Source organism: Cetorhinus maximus, chromosome 20 (assembly GCF_964194155.1).
Source record: "Cetorhinus maximus chromosome 20, sCetMax3.hap1.1, whole genome shotgun sequence".
Lineage (NCBI taxonomy): Eukaryota > Metazoa > Chordata > Chondrichthyes > Lamniformes > Cetorhinidae > Cetorhinus > Cetorhinus maximus.
Genome location: NC_135898.1, coordinates 2,106,784 through 2,128,799, shown reverse-complemented (window position 1 = coordinate 2,128,799; position 22,016 = coordinate 2,106,784). Strand labels below are relative to the sequence as shown.

At 45.8% G+C, this 22,016-nt stretch overlaps 1 protein-coding gene across 1 annotated transcript; it reads right to left on the bottom strand.

The window, feature by feature from the left end:
* Positions 1-1,145: 1,145 nt before the first annotated feature.
* Positions 1,146-21,295, bottom strand: LOC144694782 (AT-rich interactive domain-containing protein 5B-like). Its single transcript, XM_078565369.1, has 6 exons — positions 21,175-21,295; positions 20,177-20,366; positions 19,235-19,287; positions 10,637-10,734; positions 7,874-8,060; positions 1,146-4,045 (listed from the first exon to the last, which is right to left on the bottom strand). The coding sequence occupies exons 2-6, from the start codon at positions 20,364-20,366 to the stop codon at positions 2,225-2,227; spliced, it is 2,349 nt and encodes a 782-aa protein (XP_078421495.1). The 5' UTR covers positions 21,175-21,295; the 3' UTR covers positions 1,146-2,224.
* Between the last annotated feature and the right edge of the window lie 721 nt (positions 21,296-22,016).

Genomic DNA, 22,016 nt, shown 5'->3' with positions numbered 1-22,016 from the left:
GTTAGGCAAGGGAATCAAAGGTTATCGGGAGTAGATGGGAATGGGGAATTTAAAATACAAACAGATCAGCTGTGATCTTTTTGAATGGCAGAGCAGGTTCGAGGGGCTGAATGGCCTACCTCTGCTCCTAATTCATATGTTCATATGTAAAGTCAGAGACTTGTTGGGAAGAAGGGGTAGCATGATTGTAATGTAAATATGTTGGGTAGCAACTTGGGTGGGGGAGGTGTAGTATAAGGGTATCTGGCATAGCAAGGATTAACGTAGGACTAGGAAGCAGTACCGCCCAAAGTATGATATAACGAGACACATGACTTGAGACTAGGGTCAGTTGTGAACTGGACAGAGACCTGTGTAGAAGCAAGCATGGAGTTAGCTCATAGCTTGGGCTATACCCTGTAGGTATGTACATAGTTATGTCTTAGCAATGAACAATCAATGTTCAACCGTACAAGACTCAGAACCTCTTTGTGAGACCCACTGAACATACAACAAGAATGAGTGTGCAAAGAGGATTCTGAAACAGTCCTGCGCAACTGCTCTGGTCTGAATTCGACAGAGAGCAGTTCCAGATTCAGAGAATCCACAGTAAAAACAGCCATTTTACAAACAGCTTGAGCATCACGAAACAGACTGAGGGTAAAATGGACTTGGAGACCCTGCCCCAAATAACCATTCACCTCAGCCACTGAATACAGATATCACAAGAGAGAGAGAGAGAGACCCTGTAAGCAGAGGAGAGAGCAATTTCCAAATGAATTGTTTTACAGTCATAACTCTTGATTGGCTAATTTTTTTTTCACTTTTGTTCCCATGAGGGAAAATTAAAAGGTTGCTTTGGAAGTTTAATTCCTGGTGCAATTGTACAGGCCGGACAGCAGGTAGTGCCCTTCAGGTGAAGGTCTGAAAATCAGTCACCAGTCAGGGCAGTGAAGCCATGCCCCTATCCCAGCAAGGATGGAGCACAGGTAGACCACTCTATCCATCCCACCACAATGTCAGATAAGGTGAAGCCATCAGTCTGTCCCATTCCCTTGTCCGTAGACAAGGTACCAGCATCCTAGTGCCTGCACTAGTCAAGTGGCAGGGACAACACGATTCTGAGATAGTCTTTAGCTGCTGTGAGCAAAAGAGACAAAGAGAGATGGAGAAACTTATATTTCTATCATGCCTTTCAGAGAATCCCAAAGTACTTTACAGCCAACAAAATGTAGTCACTGTTGTGATACAGAAAACGTTGCAGTCAATTTGCACACAGCAAGTTCCCACAAACAGCAATGTGATAAATGGCCAGATAATCTGTTTTAGTGATGTTAGTTAAGGGAATAAATATAACTGGAGTTAAGATACATTTCAACCAGGCCCTCACTGAATGGCTGATCAGGCTCAAGGGGCTGAATGGCCTCCTCCTATTCCTATGTTTCAGACAGATATCTCACAATCAACCAGTACACTTTGTTATTTTACTCACACACAAAAAGATGTGTTATTTCAAATTTTCATTTTTTTATATATAAAATCACATCAGAAGGTCCATGTTTTGGAAATAGTTTGTCAAGTCCTATGCAAGATTTGGGAATTGCAATCACTTGGAACTTGCGACTTGAATTCTTCTGTGTTCTGCCTCAAAATCTCAACAAGCTTCTTTGACTCCAGACATTTTTCTGTTATATTTATGAGGGTTATTTACACAGGAGCTGCTGAAATTGGCTCCAGAGGCCGTTTCCTGACGAGGTTCTGACCCTTTCCTTTACCCTTAGGGTCAAAGGTCTCAGCCTTCCAAGTTGTTGGCTAATTAAAGTCCCTTAAATAGTTTTGGGTGAAGAAAGCAACTTTTTTTCCTATCTTCACCCAGTTGAAAATGTGAGAGGCTCCTTCAAATTGGAAACAAGCACTTGCAAGTTAAAGTATTACTCCACCAGCCAAACACAGTTGGTCCACTTTACATTTTCAAAAACTTGCACAAACTTCTGATGAGCACCGAGTTTTTGGCATCCTGCCCAGAGTGGGCCATGCATGACCCACAGACAGTGGAGTTGAGGTTTAGGGGGTGCTCCAGCCCACCCCATTCAGAGTCTGCATTGGTCTATTTCTCCTTCTGTACCCATTCCTCCACAAACCACGCTCCGGCTCAACACCCTGAGGTCTCGAGTCTCTTCAACCGGAGCAATGACAACCATTGGGAGGGTGGTGGTGGAGAACTGTCATTACAGAGCTCCAGTGGCTATAGTTTGTGGCCTGCATGGAAAGGGGTCAGGTGTGGAGACGTGTACAGTCTGTGACGATAAAGGTTTTCATAGGATGTGCCTGCAGCCAGGTGCTTGTACAGATCTAGAGGATGCCCAGCGGAGCTCAGCACCTGTCCTTGAATGGTTGGGATCATGAAAGAATTGACAGTGAATGAGGGTATGTATGGTGAGTAGAAGGTCGGGCTCTTCACATGGCTCAAGTGATGGCCATAGCTGGCTGGGAAACATGTCCTCACTCCCTCATAGAAGGCAGGATCCTGAGGTGTCAGTGCTGTTGGCAGCCAGGTAGGAACTTCAGGTAGTGCGTTCTTTTGGTCACTACCCAATGCCTTACCGTCAACAACCCCCTGGCTGTCCTTGGCATCCAGATCCTTAGCAATGAGTAGAGGGGAGACAATGCGAAGCTTTTTCCCATAAGCCGTGTCCAGCTCTTTTTGGCTTCTCTGTATAGGCTGGGCAAGTTGGCAATTGAGGGGCCCACTCTTGGCGTTGGTTGGCAGCCCGGCACTCTTGGCCCGCTTGGCTGGAACCCTCCGGGGGAGGGTGACACTAATGGGTGGGACCCAGCAGGCTTTGGGGTGGCCTTCGGAGGAAGAGGAGGCCTGGCCAGTAAACAAGCTCTTCCTTAGTGCAGAGGAGCTGTTCTTGGTCTCTGTGAGCCAGGACACCTGGGTCTGGGCTGTGTTGGCTGCACTGGCTCGGGGGAGGCTGAGGTCTGTTGGTTGATCGTTTGAAGTGTGCGTCCTCCCGTAGTGCCTCGCCATCTTGTGTGCGTCAGTTGTCAGAGCTGGGACTGCAGCGCTGCTCAGCTCTCTGAAGTTTCTCTGATTAGCGCAGCAACCAAAAGGACTCCCTTTGCTGGGGTAATGGAAAAAGGGTTTCACTAGCCCGTGCATGTAGGGGTTGCAACAAAAATTGCTAAAGCCCTGTGGGGACTGCGAATGCTCAACTGCCCTCCCTTTTGGATCCCTTTCTTCCTGTGCTTTTTGGCCATCAATGGAGGAGATCCGGTCCAAGGAGTGAAGCTGGTATTTGGCCAGGTGATTGTTGAAGGGCCACTCCGAGCGGTAATCCAGGTGGCCTTGTCTCGGGGGTTGAACATGATGAATCACAGACGGTCTGTGAATGCTCACCTCTGGAGGGGAGCCACAGACAGGAGGTGAGTGCTGGACCTCACTGCCCTGTATTGACTTGACCCTGGCAGGGGTTGATGCAATGCCCACACTGTTAAAGCTGAGGGAAGTTGCATCACTGCCTTGAGCAAGGAATTTCTTCTTGGCCAAAGGAGACATTATTTCTTGGTCTCTTTTGGAGCGAAGGAGGGACAGGTGACTTTTGTCTGCTTCAGGCAGCAACTGTGCTGGAAGGTCATCCTTACTGGCTGATGATGCTCGTGGTTGGTGAGAACCATTCCAGTCATCTTCACAAATGGCAGTGTGTGCCCCAGCCATCTCCTCCGACAGGCCCATGGCCACATCAGTGGTGATGCAGTGTCCATTATGACCCACGACCTTGTTGCCCATCAATGCCATGGAGACCGCTTCTGGTGAGGGGCCATTTGCGTCCCAGAGCTCTTTAGATATCCCACTCCGTGTGGGCCTCTCGCTGGCTCTCGATACATCTTGCAGTGCAGACTTGTTCCCACAGCCATTCTGGTGCGTGAGTTCATTTAGTGACTGGTCTTTGGAGTCTTCGCTCCCAGTTGTAGTGTTCTTTGGGTTTGGGGACTCCTTGTCCACAGGTACTTGTTCGTTCTTATCCGTTCCTATATCTTCAGAAACCACTTGAGGAAACATCTGTGTGGGAGACACAAGGGTCAAGTCTTTAAGCACAAGGGTAAGGGAGAGCTGATAAAACAAGGTGAAGGTGAAAATCAAGCTCTCGACATCGCTGAGAAGCAACTTTCATGTGTGGTACAAGAAGAAAGCTGATGCCATTTCAACAGAAGCTTCTAAAGTTAAATTGACCTCACATAGTATTTACAGCCCAGAAACCGGCCTTTCCTGCAGAACTGGCCCATGCTCCACATGTGCTTCCTCCCACCACACTACACACTTCTCACTCTAGGAGCAGGCCATTTGGCCCTTCGAGCCTGCTCCCCCATTCGAAAGGATCACCGCTGATCTGGTTGTGGTCTCAACTCCACTTTCCTGTCTGCCCCCCCACCACCAACCCCATAACCCTTGACTCCCTTGTCAATCAAAAGTCCCTTATCTAACTCAGCCTTGAATAAATTCAATGACCCAGCCTCCGCCTGCTTGCTGATCTAGTAACCATCCTCAGAACATAAATTGTCCTCATCTCCACCTTAAAAAGGGGATCTCTTATTCTTGAACTGTGTCCCTTAGTTCTCGTCTCTCGTACACGTGGAAACGTCCTCCTGCTATCTACCCTCAAGAGCTTATATATTTCAATAAGATCACCTCTTATTCCTCCAAACTCTAATGGGTATCAGCCCAACCTGTCCAACCTTTCATCATAAGGTAAGCCCCTCATCCCAGGAATGAGTCAAGTGAAGCTTCTCTGAACTTTGTTTTTCAGGTCATGGACCTGAAACGTTAACTCTCTATCTCTCCACAGATGTTGCTTGACCTGCTGACTTTTCCCAGATTTTTGTGTTTTTATTTCAGCTTTCCCACATCTGCAGTATTTTACTTTTTTATAGGTTTGGAGCCTACTTAACTCAAGTTAGGCGCGGCCAGAGTAATGAGGCAAGTTTGGGTGAAAATTAAGCTGTCGACATCGCTGACAGCCTAATGGTGCATGAACATTTATTTAATAGCAATCATAATACCACTGAGTTCAACATAGTGGTTGAAAGTGAGAAATATAAAACAGGTAGTAAGATTCTAGATGTAGGAAAGCCTGACTCATGGGATGAGACATAGACTGTCCCCAGTAAACTGATCAAATCTGTCCTAAACAACAGGAGGTCAGCAGAGGTGTTGAAAGAATTAAATGTGACACAATCAGTTCATACCCCTAAGGGGCAAGAGCGTCAGTGGTTCTCCTGATACTGGGGCTCCGTGGGTTAAATTATTAGGAAAGAATACACAAACTCAAGTTGTATTCCCTGTAATTTAGGTTAAGGGACAATTTGATCCATGTTTAAGTTCTTCAGGGAATAGATGGGGAAGATAGAGAGAAACTGTTTCTGCTGGCTGCAAAGCCTAGAACTTGGGAGAACAGTCCAAGAATTACAGCCAAACCTTCAGGAGTCAAATTAGCAAACACTCGATGCACAAAGGGTAGTCCAAGTTGGGAACTCTAGAATTTACTACCTGTTTTATGTTTCTCACTTTCAACCAGCATAAGACCATAAGACCATAAGACAGAGGAGCAGAAATTAGGCCATTCAGCCCTTCGAGTCTGCTCCGCCATTCAATCATGGCTGATAAGTTTCTCAACCCCATTCTCCCGCCTTCTCCCCGTAACCTTTGATCCCCTTACCAATCAAGAACCTATCTATCTCAGTCTTAAATAGACTCAATGACTTGGCCTCCACAGCCTTCTGTGGCAATGAATTCCATAGATTCACCACTCTCTGGCTAAAGAAGTTTCTCCTCATCTCTGTTCTAAAATGTCTTCCCTTTACTCTGAGGCTGTGCCCTCGGGTCCTAGTCTCTCCTACTAATGGAAACATCTTCCCCACGTCCACTCTATCCAGGCCTTTCAGTATTCTGTAAGTTTCAATCAGATCCCCCCTCATCCTTCTAAACTTCATCAAGTATAGACCTAGAGTCCTCAAACGTTCCTCATATGTTAAGCCTTTCATTCCTGGGATCGTTCTTGTGAACCTCCTCTGGACCCTCTCCAGGGCCAGCACATTCTTCCGGAGATATGGGGCCCAAAATTGTTCACAATATTCTAAATGTGGTCTGACCAGAGCCTTATAAAGCCTCAGCAGCACATCCCTGCTTTTATATTCTAGTCCTCTCGAAATAAATGCCAACATTGCATTTGCCTTCCTAACTACTGACTCAACCTGCAAGTTAACCTTAAGAGAATCCTGGACTAGGACTCCCAAGTCCCTTTGCACTCCGGATTTCTGAATTCTCTCCCCATTTAGAAAATAGTCTATGCCTCTATTCTTCCTACCAAAGTGCATGACCTCACACTTCCCCACGTTGTATTCCATCTGCCACTTCTTTGCCCATTCTCCTAACCTGTCCAAATCCTTCTGCAGCCTCCCCACCACCTCAATACTACCTGTCCCTCCACCTATCTTTGTATCATCTGCAAACTTAGCCAGGATGCCCTCAGTTCCTTCATCTAAATCATTAATGTATAAAGTGAAAAGTTGTGGTCCCAACACTGACCCCTGCGGAACTCCACTAGTCACCGGCCGCCATCCTGAGAAGGACCCCCTTATCCCCACTCTCTGCCTCCTGCCAGACAGCCAATCTTCTATCCATGCTAGTACCTTGCCTCTAACACCATGGGCTCTTATCTTACTGAGCAGCCTCCTGTGCGGCACCTTGTCAAAGGCCTTCTGGAAGTCCAAGCAGATAACATCCCTTGGCTCTCCTTTGTCTAACCTACTCGTTACCTCCTCAAAGAATTCTAACAGATTTGTCAGGCATGACCTCCCCTTGATGAAACCATGCTGACTTTGCCCTATTTTACCATGCACTTCCAAGTATTCTGAAATCTCATCCTTAATAATGGACTCTAAAATCTTACCAACGACCGAGGTCAGGCTAATCGGCCTGTAATTTCCCGTCTTTTGCCTCACTCCCTTCTTAAACAGGGGGGTTACATTAGCGATTTTCCAGTCCTCTGGGACCCTCCCTGATTCCAGTGATTCCTGAAAGATCACCACTAACGCCTCCACTATCTCTTCAGCTATCTCCTTCAGAACTCTGGGGTGTAATCCATCTGGTCCAGGTGATTTATCCACCTTCAGACCTTTCAGTTTTCCTAGCACCTTCTCCTTGGTAATGGCCACCATACTCACCTCTGCCCCCTGACCCTCTTGAACTTTGGGGATGTTACTCATGTCTTCCACCATGAAGACTGACGCAAAGTACCTATTCAGTTCCCCCGCCATTTCTTTGTTCCCCACTACTACTTCTCCAGCGTCATTTTCCAGCGGCCCAATGTTCACTTTTGCCTCTCTCTTACCCTTTATATATATAAAAAAACTCTTGCAATCTTCTTTTATATCACTGGCTAGTTTACCCTCATATTTAATCTTCTGCCTCCTTATTTCTTTTTTAGTTGTCCTCTGTTGGTCTTTGTTGAACTCAATGGTTTTATGACTGAAATTCATCGATTTTTATTAAGCAGATGTGTTGAGGGATATGGGGCAATGGTGGGAATATGGAAATGCAGATCAGCCAGGATCTCACTAAATGGTGGATAAAGGCTGGCAGAGCTAAATAGCCTATACCTGACCCTACATTCCACACCTACTATTTCAGAGCCTTAAATTATCCTGTGGGTTCTGGGTAGTCACATCAGGTTCAAAATAAAGACAACTTCAAGACAATCCATCAACCTTGTGCTGCCTGTAGTGCAGCCACAGCATTACTCTGCCTGTGTGGCTTCTTTATCACCAATCTCAATTTGTGAAGTGGTCAATAGTTGAGGTTGGTGGAGTGACCAGAGCCCCATGAACGTACCCCGTTAGTCTCGCTGCTCAGTTGCATGCTGTCTTTCAGTCGTTTCCGTTTGCTTCTTTCCTTCTGATCAGTACTGGATCCTTTCCCCTCCTTGTTCTTAATGACATTGTACTGTTTCCGAGGCTTGAAGGCTGGCAGTGGCTTGTCCTCCTCTCCTTTGATGTGACGTTCATACGGTAAAACCAGTCTGCCAGGGAGAGAGAGAGAGAGGAGGATCAGAGCGGATTTCCACCACCACACTATGAGTGCACCTGATATATGCTGTTGCCCCTGTGTCACTCCTTCCTACCCACTGCTCACCATCAACGGAAAGCAGAGCCCTACCAGCTAGATGTGAAACAACAGGGCAGTTCTTATCGTCTCCTGGTCAACATTCCTCTCTCAACGAGCACCATACAGAAATGCAGCTTTCAGCTGTGGCTCAGTTCATAGCACCCTCGCCTTTGAATCAGAGGGTTGTGGGTTCATGTCCCACTCCCGGAAACCAAGAACTGTGATTGGACTCGAACGAGTTGCAATCTGTGACTGTTGGTAACTCGAAACAGTTTCCTCTACTCTGTCCCCATCAAACACTCCCAGGACAGGTACAGCATGGGGTTAGATACAGAGTAAAGCTCCCTCTACACTGTCCCCATCAAACACTCCCAGGACAGGTACAGCATGGGGTTAGATACAGAGTAAAGCTCCCTCTACACTGTCCCCATCAAACACTCCAGGACAGGTACAGCACGGGGTTAGATACAGAGTAAAGTTCCCTCTACACTGTCCCCATCAAACACTCCCAGGACAGGTACATCACAGGGTTAGGTACAGAGTAAAGCTCCCTCTACACTGTCCCCATCAAACACACCCAGGACAGGTACAGCACAGGGTTAGGTACAAAGTAAAGCTCCCTCTACACCATCCCCATCAAACACTCCCAGGACAGGTACAGCACGGGGTTAGATACAAAGTAAAGCTCCCTCTACACTGTCCCCATCAAACACTCCCAGGGCAGGTACAGCATGGGGTTAGATACAGAGTAAAGCTCCCTCTACACTGTCCCCATCAAACACTCCCAGGACAGGTACAGCATGGGGTTAGATACAGAGTAAAGCTCCCTCTACACCATCCCCATCAAACACTCCCAGGACAGGTACAGCACAGGGCTAGATACAGAGTAAAGCTCCCTCTACATTGTCCCTGTCAAACACTCCCAGGACAGGTACAGCACGGGGGTTAGATGAGACTAAAGCTCCCTCTAAACTGTCTCATCTGTATCTGCAATTTAAATGGATCCCATTTTTGGAATTTGATTGGTTGGTTGATGGGAGAGTGGTGTTTCAGATCTTACCACTCTCAGCTCTGGGATTGTACAGTTCAAAGGTTAGGATTGCTGTGAATCTGATTAGTCTGATGGATGGTAGGGTCTCTGCAATTACATAGACAAAGGAAATATCAAAGGCATCGGACAAAGTCATCGTGGATTTATGAAAGGGAAATCACGTTTGACAAACCTACTGCAGATTTTTGAGAACATAACTAGCAGAATAGATAAGGGAGAACCAGTGGATGTGGTGCATATGGATTTTCAGAAAGCTTTTGATAAAGTCCCACATAAGAGGTTAGTGTGTAAAATTAGCGCATGCGGGATTGGGGATAATATATTGGCACGGATTGAGACTTGGTTAACAGACAGGAAACGAAGAGTAGGAATTAATGGGTCTTTTTCAGAGTGTCAGGCGCTAACTAGACAGGTACCGTAGGGATCAGTGCTTGGACCCCAGCTATTCACAATACATATCAGTGATTTGGATGAAAGAATCAAATGTAATATTTCCAAGTTTGTTGACAAAACTAGGTGGGAAGAGGATGTTAAGAGGTTTCAAGGCAATTTAGACAAGTTGTGTGTGTGGGCAAATACATAGCAGATGCAGTATAACATGGATAAGTTTGAAGTTATCCACTTCGGTAGAAAAAACAGAATGGCAGAGTATTATTTAAATGGTGATAGATTGGGAAATGTTGATGTACAAAGGGACCTGGGTGTCCTTGTACACCAATCACTGAAAGCAAACATGCAGGTGCAGCAAGCAGTTAAGAAGGCAAATGGTATGTTGGCCTTCATTGTGAGAGGACTTGAGTACAGGAGCAAGGATGTCTTACTGCAGCTGTACAGGACCTTGGTGAGACCACACCTGGAGTACTGTCTGCAGTTTTGGTCTCCTTACCTAAGAGAGGATATACTTGCCATAGAGGGAGTGAGCAAAGGTTCACCAGACTGATTCCTGGGATGGCAGAATTGTTGTATGAGGAGAGATTGGGCCGACTAGGCCCTGTATTCACTGGAGTTTAGAAGAATGAGAGGAGATCTCATTGAAACATATAAAATTCTGACAGGGATGGACAGACTGGATGCAGGGATGATGCTGGGAGGTCTAGAACAAGGGGTCACAGTCTCAGGATATGGTGTAGACCATTTAAGACTGAGATGAGGAGAAGCTTCTTCACTCAGAGGGTGGTGAACCTGTGGAATTCTCTACCACAGAGGCTGTGGAGACAAAGTCACTGAATATATTTAAGAAGGAAATAGATAGATTTCTGGACTCTAAAGACATCAAGGGGAATGGAGAGAGAGCGGGAGTATGGCATTGAGATAGATGATCAGCCATGACCATACTGAATGGTGGAGCAGGCTTGAAGGGCCGAATGACCCACTCCTGCTCCTAGTTTTTATGTTTCTATGATGTAAGCCCAAAATCTGCGTGGGCCAGTGCCACCTACCTCTCATAGTGGCGACGGGTACACGTAGCAGCACTGGTACTCCCAGGGTTTCCACCCAGCTCGTCATAGATGTTCTTCCAGAGGCGGCTGGTTGTAACCTGCAAGGAGAAACCACACAGGTACAGTAGTCGCCTAGTTATTATGATACAGAACCAGCAACGCACAGCCAGTGAATCCAAATATCATTGCTCCAGGCTGGGAATAAATAGCCCTCTATAAAGAAAGCATGGAAGCTGCCTGATTGCTGTAAAAACCCTTGCCCTTGAGGGAAGGGACTTGTCATCCCCCATCCGGCATATGCTGACACACAATTCAAGTCCCAGCTGGAGTTCATTGGGTAAGACTCTCTCATCTCTAAATCAGAAAGACATTTATTTCAGCTGCACTCCATAGAGACCTGAATGTATAATTCAGGCCAACGCTCTCTGTGGGACCGAGGAAGTGCTGCACTGTTTGAGGATGTCATGTTAAACTTGCCCCTGCAAGTGGATATAAAAGAATTCCATGACCACTCTTTAAGGAAGAGCAGAGGTTCTGGCTAATACTTTTCTCACAACCAACATCACCAAAACAGATTTTCTGGTCATTATCATCCTGCCCTTGAGGACACTTTATCATCCTGCACAAATTGGCTGCCTTGTTTCCTACATCACACTTGTCACTACAATTCAAAGAGTATTCATATGGTGTAAAATGCTTCAAGGAGTCCTGAAGTCCTGAAATGCATTGTAGAAATGCAAGTCTTTCTAATCCCAAGAACCCCCAATAAAACAAGAAAGGCTATGAGCACATGTCTCTTAATTCACTCAATCTGAGATGTGGCACAATGGGAATCACTGGACACTCCAAGACGCAAGATTCATCCAGTTCACCTTCTACCATCCTGGTAGTTGTACCATACAACAATAATGGTGTTATTCACTGACAGATTCAATCAAACAACAATCTGTACGTAGCAACTATTGTAGTCAAGGCAATCTCCAGTCAAACAAATCTTCTAATAATAACTATCTCATTGGGAAAGGACCAAGAATTATTTTATTTGGTATTGTGTGTCATGGATTTTTATATCACTCATTCTCTACATAAGCAAGCAAGTTCTTCAATGGAAGGTTAAAGCGGAAAATTCTTGTTGATAATATTAGTGACGGAAGATTGACCACATTGGTACAGTATCTCTGTCTAATATTTTAGCCTTAACATGTCTATTCTTATACTTGTGTACATGCACACTTCCTGTTACAATGCTGATCTGCACTCACTATTTCTCAGTAACACTTTCATTTCAAGATCTGACTGTTAGAATGGGAATTCCCCCACTTGCTCAACAACAATGAGCTGTCACCATGCAGGACTCTCGTCGGTAGGTGACGCTCTCGCTGTCCCTTGTGGATTTATGCACCAGCATCCACACCTTGCTGAGTCTCCTGTGCTCTGCAGCATCCCATTCGTTTCAGGGTCTGCAAGTTCCCCACTTTTTATAACGTTCTCTGACCAGCTTTTTTCATCAGATCTATGTATGCCTCCTTCAACTTTTCTCCCTCTTGATTGTCTGGAATGCCGGACTTCATCTTGAACTCCCTGTCAAACATCATGAGCAATGCTCCGATAAGTATACTGAATATCAGCAACAACAACTCTGAGGCTCCAAGGAGGGAGTCGGTGATGGAATGGATTGTTTGTCTTCTGTGGAGGAATAGGGTCCTGTCCAGTCTTCAAATGGTATAAGCCCTGGTGAGACTACACCTGCAGTCTGCCAGCAATTTTCATCTTGCTATTTGAAGAAGGAGATTTTGTCACCACAAGGTGCAGGGAAGGGCTACATGGCTGAATGAAGGGAATGACAGAGATGGAAAGAGGAACCAATACTAGGGATAGCAAGAACTTGTCCCTTTCACATCCAAAAGCACTCCAAAGCCAAAGAAGGTTTTGTCAAGTGCAGTCACTAACGGAATGTAGGATTTGGGACAGCCAAGTTACACATAGCAAGATCCCAAAAACAGCAATGAGATAATGACCAATTCATCTGTTTCAGTGATGTTGGTTGAGGGTTTGATGGAAGTGTTTAGAATTATGAAAGGTTTAGACCAGTTGATATAAGAAAGTTGTGCAGCCATGTATAGCTGCTCTTGTTTAGAAATTAAGGACAAGGCAACAACATAGAGACTGGAGGAGGAAACCTTTTCACTGAAAGGTGTGAGTTTGTGGAATAGACTGGTGGCACTGAGGTAGAACAAAGAACCCTAATGGATTCCATCAAACACTGCAGCAGATTGTGGTCAACAAATTGGACCCAGGATGATCAGAAAAGTACCAATGGATGACTATGGACAGGAAGGCTAGATGGACCAAAGGTCTTGCCTGAAATACTATTTTTGACAGCTGGAACAACTTCTCACTGTGACCCCTCGGGCGCAGGTCTGTTCATTGGTAACAGATCATCGGAAAAGCTGAAGAGCAGTGAACTGAATTCTTAGTGACCAATGCCTGCCAAAGAATGCTCAAACTGCAAACAAACATCAGCTGGGCAGTTAACACACACGACTCGTCTGTCCTCTTCGTAGCACCATAAGCCATTTCATGCTGCTGTCTTTATCTATCTCCTTTGCATAGCACTGCTTTTCACTGACCCTCACCTCGCTCTCCCCTTTGCCACAGCCTCAAAGACCCTGAAATACCCGCACACCTCGTGACTCAGTTGGAAAATCACTCTTTCCATATAAATCAGTCAGGAAAAGTCTTTATCAGACTCTTTAAAGCATTAAAATCTGTTCTTCCACATCACAGTGAGAAGAAAACAAGAGACCTTGACACTGATTCACAATATTTTAGAATGGAGCATTGTTGGAGCATCGATCCTCATTTGGATACCAAGCGACTACAGAGTTCAGTGTCAGCATCAGACTTGTTCCTCATTCTGCTGGTCAAAGAGGTCATGACATTGCTTCTGGGGCAGAAGGGGGCAGAGAGTAGAAGAGAGACTGGTAAGGGTTTTTGAGTGCCTGGCCACTTGATTCACTGACAACCTCAACTGACACGTGCACACATACCTGTATGTAACTGTGCTGCACCTGCCTGCAGGGTGTTTGATGCGATACTGGAGAGGGAGTTTTACTTTGTAACTAACATTTACTGTTTCTGCCCTGGGAGTGTTGCTATTCCTAATGAAAAGTGGAAAAAATATCACCCCCCCCACCTCAAAAAAGGGGGAATACAGGGATGTACCCACACATCAGCACCACAAACATGCATGTGTGAATAGAAAACTCACACAGCTTCTGCTGTCTCACATCAGAAAGATAGAGAGAAGAGGCAGAGCAAGCAGCAGAGCGAGAGCGAGAGAGAGCAAGTTGCAGCCTGATGATGTGCTCCCAACTGTCCCAAAGTGCTGCTGATAGCAGTTTCTTATTTTAATTCCTAAGCTCCACGCAGATGGTGCAACTGCTACCAATCTTACAGCAATCACCTGAACAGGGAGGAAGAACAAGGAGACAGCAGTCACATTGTCCCCAGCGCCCAGCGCCCAGCGCCCAGCGCAGAAGATGCTGTAACTGCAAAATGTCACAGCGGAGAGGGAAGATAATTGACTTTCTGAACTGGCACTCTTCATACCCTCTCTTCAGTCCATCCTGCCCCTCGCCAGGCACAGGGAACCAGAGGCACAAATAGGAATAGAGACTAAGAGGTTGACAGGCACGGTCTGGAGAACACCTTTGTGGTCCTCTGAAAGACACAAGCCCTGATCCCAAACAAAGGAGTCTCCTCCTCTCCATTTCCCACGGAGGCGCATGTGGAAGAAATTGAGTTGAGAGCAAACAGATTCCACCTCATTCCTGAACAATTGGGCTGACATAGGCCATAATCTGAGCCTGAGGTGTGGGGTGCAGAATCCTGAGACTCCAAGGCTTCTCTCTCTCTTGGATCTGAACAGTCTTCAGGGGCGATGGAGAGAAGACTCAAGATGTCTGGTTTACAATCAAATAGATTCATGTGAGTGCTGGTGTTTCACAACTGATTGCTGCCTATTCTGGAGCAGGCCATCCCTTTGCTCCCCTCAGCAAGCTGAATGCTTACAACATGCAATGGACTTGCTGCCGCTCGGCAGTTCTGAGCTGAGGAATCCTGGGAACCAAAGCCTGGATATGTACCCATGACCTAGAGTTCAAAGGCCAGGGTTCAATCTCTTATTGGAATGCAGGGATTTAGATCCAGCTGGATTCGAAGCCAGGTTATTGAGAGGAAAGTGCAATTGGTTGGACCAATCAAGACTCTGATTGGTGAAAAGAGGCATTTATGTCCTGTGTTTTTGTTGGATGGAAACTCAATCCCAGGAGGGACAGGGCAGTGCTGAAACCCCTCCCTTCAGTTTTTAGTTCAAAGAGTTCAGAACATTCTTTTGGTATGTCATTCACACAGTTTAGGGTTGCCAACTGTGGTTGAGCATACTCCAGGAGGTTTTGTCACATGACTAAATGCCTTCAACTACCCAGCCCCATGCTGGTCAGCTGACACATCTTCCTGGATATGACCCCACCCCCAGCCCAAACTTTCTGCACCAATTAGAAACAGAAGGTTCCCCCTTACCCAATTAGCTGATTCTCCACAGTCCATCAAATTGTCTTTCGCCCTTTCCCCAATCTTTTTGTGGCTAAACCTAAAAAGCCAATGACTTTTCTCGCAGCAATGTCCTGAGCTTAATCTACAAGTCCTGGCGATTCCAGAGAAATCCTGGCAGGTTGGCAACCTTAACACAAAGGGACAGAAAGATGGGCAACTTGAAAGTGTCTTAAGCAGATGTTTCTAACTGACTTTCTCTGTTGCACCTTTAAAATACCCACACCAAGTTACCAGGATTGAGAGAGTCAGAAGATGATCGGTTGGTCTATCAAGCCTGTCCCACTTGCCATGAAGGCTGGAGCATCACAACTGATCAGGGCTCAATCTCTTATTGAAATGCAGAGATTTTGATCCACTGAATTCCAACTGGATTCAGAGCCAGGTTATTGAAAGGAAAACGCAATGGAGCATCATGACTGGACACTCCCTCATCACCGTGCATGCCATGCAATGGAACCAGCATGTGATAGACAGAGCTAAGCGATCCCACAACCAACTGATCAGGTCTAAGCTCCGCAGCCCTGCCACATCCAGTCGTGAATGGTGATGGACAATTAAACAACTCACTGGAGGAGGAGGCTCCACAAATATCCCCATCCTCAATAAGGGAGGAGCCCAGCACATCAGTGCAAAAGATAAGGCTGAAGCATTCGCAACCCCAGCACGGATACCACGCTTCAGCTAATTCAGTTCACTCCATGTGAGATCAAGAACGGCTGAAAGCATTGGATACAGCAAAGGCTTTGGGCCCTGACGACATTCTGGCAATAGTACTGAAGACATGAGCTCCAGAACGTGCCGCATTCCTAGTCCCAGTACAGCTACAACACTGGCATCTACCTAACAACGAGGAAAATTATCCAGGTATGTCCTGTCCACAAAAAGCAGGACAAATCCAACCCGGCCAATTACCACCCCAGCAATCTATTCTTGATCATCAGCAAAGTGATAGAAGGGGTCATCGACAATGCTATCAAGCGGCATTTACTCAGCAATAACCTGCTCACTGATGCTCAGTTTAGGTTCCACCAGGGCCACTCAGCTCCTGACTGTATTACAGCCTTGTTCCAAACATGGACAAAAGAGCTGAAATCCAAAGATGAGGTGAGAGTGACTGCCCTTGACATCAAGGCCACATTTGACCAAGTGTGGTGTTATGACCCAGCAGTTGGTAAAGCTGAGTTGGAAGGAAACTTTAAACAAATGTCAGAGCCCATATTTTTTAGAGATATGTTTGAGATGCAACTCTAAATTCAGGAGTCAGAACACCAGTTCTCGAGAGGTTTTATATTAAACTAAATGAAACATTTTATTAATTTACACAAGTTAAATATATATACACATGGCTTCAAATTACTATTATCATAACTTTTAACAAATTCCTAAGCTAATCTCCATTAAGGCAACAGTAACCCTTAGACTTAACCAAACACCAGGCAAAGCATTTTCACCTTACGATTTCAAAATGAGGTTCCTGTCACTTTGGTTCCTGTAGATGCAGGAGGCTTACAGCTGCTTTGATCTTACATTACCTCTGCTCTGCACACACAAAACTGAAGTTATACCTAGCACAACTCATTGAATGTAAATTCTCATTGTATCACCAGCCTCTTTGAACTCCACCTCTCCTAACAATAAAACCCCTTTCATAGTACCAATTTTATTAGTAACATAAACATATTGCTTGGTCTCTGCCAGCTAGGTGCCAGATTTCACCCCACTTCTTGAATGCTCTACTCAAAAAATGCAAATACACTCTATCTCTCTTACATCTCAATACTATTACACATCAAAGCACCCAGACAAGCTGGCTTTAATCCAGTTAAGACACACCCACTGACTAATCCTCTATATTAAAAGAAAAATATTTTCCAATAATATTATACACATTAATAGCTCCATAACAGTGGCGTCAAGGAGCCCTTGCAAAACTGGAGTCAGTAGGAGTCAGGGGGAAAAGTCTCCGCTGGTTGGAGTCACACTTGGCACAGAGTCAAACTTGGTTGTGGCTGTTGGAGGCCAATCATCTCAGTCCCAGGATACCACTGCAGGAGTTCCTCAGGGTAGTGTCCTCAGCCCAACCATCTTCAGCTGCTTCATCAATGACCTTCCTTCCATCATAAGGTCAGAAGTGGGCATATTCACTGATGATTGCACAATGTTCAGCACCATTCGCGACTCCTCAGATATTGAAACAGTTCGTGTCCTAATGCAGCAAGACCTGGACAATATCCAGAGTTGGGCTGACAAGTGGCAAAAAACATTCGCGCCACACAAGTGCCAGGCAATGACCATCTCCAACAAGACAGAATCTAACTATTTCCCCTTGATATTCAACGGCATTACCATCGCTGAATCCCTCACTATCAACATCTTGGGGGTTACCATTGACCAGAAACTAAACTGGACTAGCCATATAAATACTGTGGTTACAAGAGCAGGTCAGAGGCCGGGAATCCAGTGGCGAGTATCTCACCTCCTGGCTCCCCAAAGCCTGTCCACCATCTACAAGGCACAAGTCAGGAGCGTGATGGAATAGTGCAGCTCCAACAACACTCAAAAGGCTCAACTTCATCTATAACAAAGCAGCCTGCTTGATTGGAGCTTCATCCATGAACTTAAACATTCACTCCCTCCATCACTGACACACAGTGGAAGCAGTGTGTACCCTCTATAAGATGGAGCCACTCGCCAAGCCTCCTTCAACAGCATCTCCCAAAACGCGACCTCTACCATCTAGAAGGACAAGGGCAGCAGACAGTTGGGAACACCACCACCTGGAAGTTCCCCTCCGAGCCACTCACCATCCTGAGGTGGTAATATACTGCCATTCCTTCACTGTCGCTGGGTCAAAATCCTGGAACTTCCTCCCTAACAGCACTGTGGGTGTACCTAAACCACATGGACTGCAGCGGTTCAAGAAGGCAGCTCACCACCACCTTCTCAAGGGCAATTAATGCTGGCCCAGCCAGCGAAGCCCATAAAAAACCCTCCCTCCCTCATGAGGTCTAATCTGTGTGAGGGAAAAAAGGCAGAAAGATTTGTCAGGAATCTGAACATTTCTTCTCTGAACCCCTGTGGATCATAACTAGTGAATGTTTTATGACAGTTTTTGTTCAACAATGAATTAAAAAGGTGCATCCAATGTGGATCATATCTATGGGTGAACCTGAAATCTGCCATGCCGAAATTATTTTCAAGATGGGTGCCAAAGGGTATAAGAGCATTGTCCCATTATTCCTCCACTTGCAATCCGACAAACCTATTCCCAACTCCTCCTTCCACATGTCTCGACTCTTTATTTACTGTCAACTTAACTACAACGCATCTTATCCAGGGAGTTTACGCTCTAATTGTCAAGTTGCAGGTCACACTCCAATGCCTTTTGGCTTTCCTTTGGTATGACCCTCTACTGCAGACCTGGTCAAAATTCCACCTGACCAGTTAACAACGACAACAACTACTACTACTTGCTTTTATATAGAGCCTTAAATGTAATCAAACATCCCAAATAGCGTCACAGCAGCATTATCAGATCAAATTTGGCACTAAGCCACATTAGCCAACATTAGGGCAGGTGACCAAATGCTTAGTCAAAGAGTCTCCGAAAGGCGGACAGAGTCCTACCGAGGCGGAGAGATTTATGCAGGGAATTCTAGAGCTTTGGGCCTCGGCAGCTGAAGGCACGGCCGCCAATGGCTGAATGAAAGAAATCGGGATGCACGAGATGTGGATCCTCATGACATCTCATTTTTTGAATCAACTCTACTCAGGTTTTATCACCAAGCCTTTCAAGACAGTGAATTTCAAGGTTTGACTGACACGTATCTTGTCATTGGGAGGTTAAACATCAGCTGCCCAACAGGTTAACAAGACAAAACCAGCAATGGATAGCTTGATGGGATTGTAGATGGACAGTGTCCTCATCTTTATCCAGTGGAAGAAAATCTTTAATCAGTACTGAATAGAAAGATTACTCACTGCTTCATAACCACCCAGCTTCTCAACTGCCTTGTACAGTGTCAGCAGGTTAACTGTGGAGAGAAAAAAGGTTCACAGTGTCAGCAAGATTCAAAATCTCCATTCAGATCAAAATGATGAGAGGTCACTGCAATTCACAGCCCCCTTTTCAGGCAACCGTGCATAGTCCACACAGGAGGAGTTAACAGAAATCTTGGGACAGCTTATAGACCCTCAAACTGACAGATATAAGAGCAGGCCCTTCAGGAGAATTCCCTTTCTCTCCTATCCCTCCACACAGGCCTGGCCTTCAGCTCCAGGCCCATATCAGCTGGGTGTGGAACATTGGCTTGAATTCAGGGCAACAAGGAATGGGTAATAAGTGTTAGCAGTAAGATCAAATGTCAGCCTTGGCTCTGGAGTGATATTCTCTCCTCTGAATCAGATAGATGTGGGTTCAAAACACCCTCTCCAGAGACTTGAAAGCATAACCCAGGCTGACACTCCCTGTGCAGCATGGAGGTACCTTCCTTTGGGTAAGACACTAAACCAGCTCAAGTGGAAGTAAGATCCCACGATACTATTCATGGAAAAGTATTGGACCTCTCCGCGTCCTGAGCAATCTTTATCCCTCAACCAATATTCAAAACAGATTATCTGATCATTATCAGATTCCATTGTGGGATCTTACTGTGCACAAATGGGCTGCTGTGTTTCCCAACAGGAACTACACTTCAAAGGTACTGCTTTAGCTATGGGCTGCCCTGAGGTTGAGAAAGGTGCAAAATAAATGCAAGTCTTTGACTTTTTCATTGGGTTTGTGGTGGAAACATTGGACAGCCAATGCAGAGAGATATGTCCCAATCTGCAACACTGCCCGACCTTCTCAGCATCTGCACAGACAGGCAGCTTCTCCAAATCCAGTCACCTCTGACCCCTATTCAAAGGATGGATGAAACACACCTTGCTTAAACCCCAAGTGCGGGATTCTCTCGATGGGAGTGCCCCTCTCCTTCATAAACTTGTACAGATCGACGAGGAAGTTCTGCTGGCTCATGTCGCAGGGTGCCAGGTTGTTCACCTCGAGGATCTCGCCATCCATTCCATTGTCCTCTACCAGTACAGTGGGAAGTTCTTTCAATTCGCATTGCATCTGGAATGGGAAAAGAGCAGAAGGGGTGAGCTAAGCCCGTTCTCACTGGCAGAGGGCAGATAGAGGATAAAGAATATGATCCCCAGTCAGCTGATTACATGTAGAAGATCAGATACCAGAGAAAGAGTTACAGGCTCAAATGCAATCAAAGGGCTTCAGCTACATATCGAATACTAGCTACACCTCAGCCCAGGGATGATCAGTTCTGTGGATGTGTGCAGTCAGTGTCCACTCTGATCAGCTGTATTTTGGTGACTCTCTTCCAACTGAGGGGACCAGACACCAGGGACACTCAATTGAGGGACAGGGAAGATGTTCACTGGTTGTCAATGGAAGCCAAAAGCTAGTTTTGGTGCAGCACCCACTTCCACTTATGATCGTCAGCCCAATGTGCCATCATGGGAGTGAAGAGACTGAACCCTGCCACATAGTGCAGAGTTACAGGGAGGGGAATGAGATTTATCAGGACAACCTATACTGCCTTATCATTTAATCAAGGAGCTTGGTGGAATTGTGTAGCTAGGCTGGTGAAGGAATAAACATTGTGCTTTTCTTGAGCTCAAAGACAACAAGGTAATGAATCTAAAGAGTTTCCATTCACCACGTCTTGTCCATTGAACACTTTGGTTTCCGACCTTTTAAATCATCACAGCATCAAATATTACCTCAAAAGTCAGGGCGACCACTGAAACTGCCTGGTCTTTCACATCGCATCTTCTTGAATTCCGAAGTTACACTTTGTGGTGAAAAACAAACATCTCTTTCACGCATGTGATTACAGGAAATGTGAGTGCTAGGCGGTAAGTACCTCAGCCTGGTGATTATCTGAGTCAGCAGTGATAATGGCTGAAGCAGCTAGATCTCGTCCGTTATAATAGACAGGTTACCCCTTCGTCCTTAAAGACCTTCCCTCCAGTCTGGCGGCTGCATTAGAATCAGAAAGATGGTGAGAAGGTTGTGTTCAGCTTTTTATTCTCCAGAGTACATTTTTGAGTTGCTTCCTTGGGGCAAATCACAAACAGAATCAATGTATCCATCAGTCACAGCTTCCAACTGCAGTGACATTTCCAATTCCAGTCAAATAAAAACAGATCACAATCCTTCAACTGTTATTGGAAAATCTACTATCATTGATTTACAGCTCTCTCTCCTATTGTCCTGTATCAATCCCGATCTAATCCCAGTGCCCCACTCTCTCCCTATAGACCTGTATCAATCCCAGTCTAACTCTCCTGCCCCACTCTCTACCTATAGCCCTGTATCAATCCCCAAACTAATCCCACTGCCCCACTCTCTCTCCATAGCCCTGTATCAATACCCAAACTAATCCCACTGCCCCACTCTCTCCCCATAGCCCTGTATCAATCCTCAAACTAATCCCACTGCCCCACTCTCTCCCATAGCCCTGTATCAATACCAAACTAATCCCACTGCCCCACTCTCTCCCCATAGCCCTGTATCAATCCTCAAACTAATCCCACTGCCCCACTCTCTCCCCATAACCCTGTATCAATCCTCAAACTAATCCCACTGCCCCACTCTCTCCCCATAGCCCTGTATCAATCCCCAAACTAATCCCAGTGTCCCACTCTCTCTCCATAGCCCTGTATCAATCCCAAACTAATCCCACTGCCCCACTCTCTCCCCATA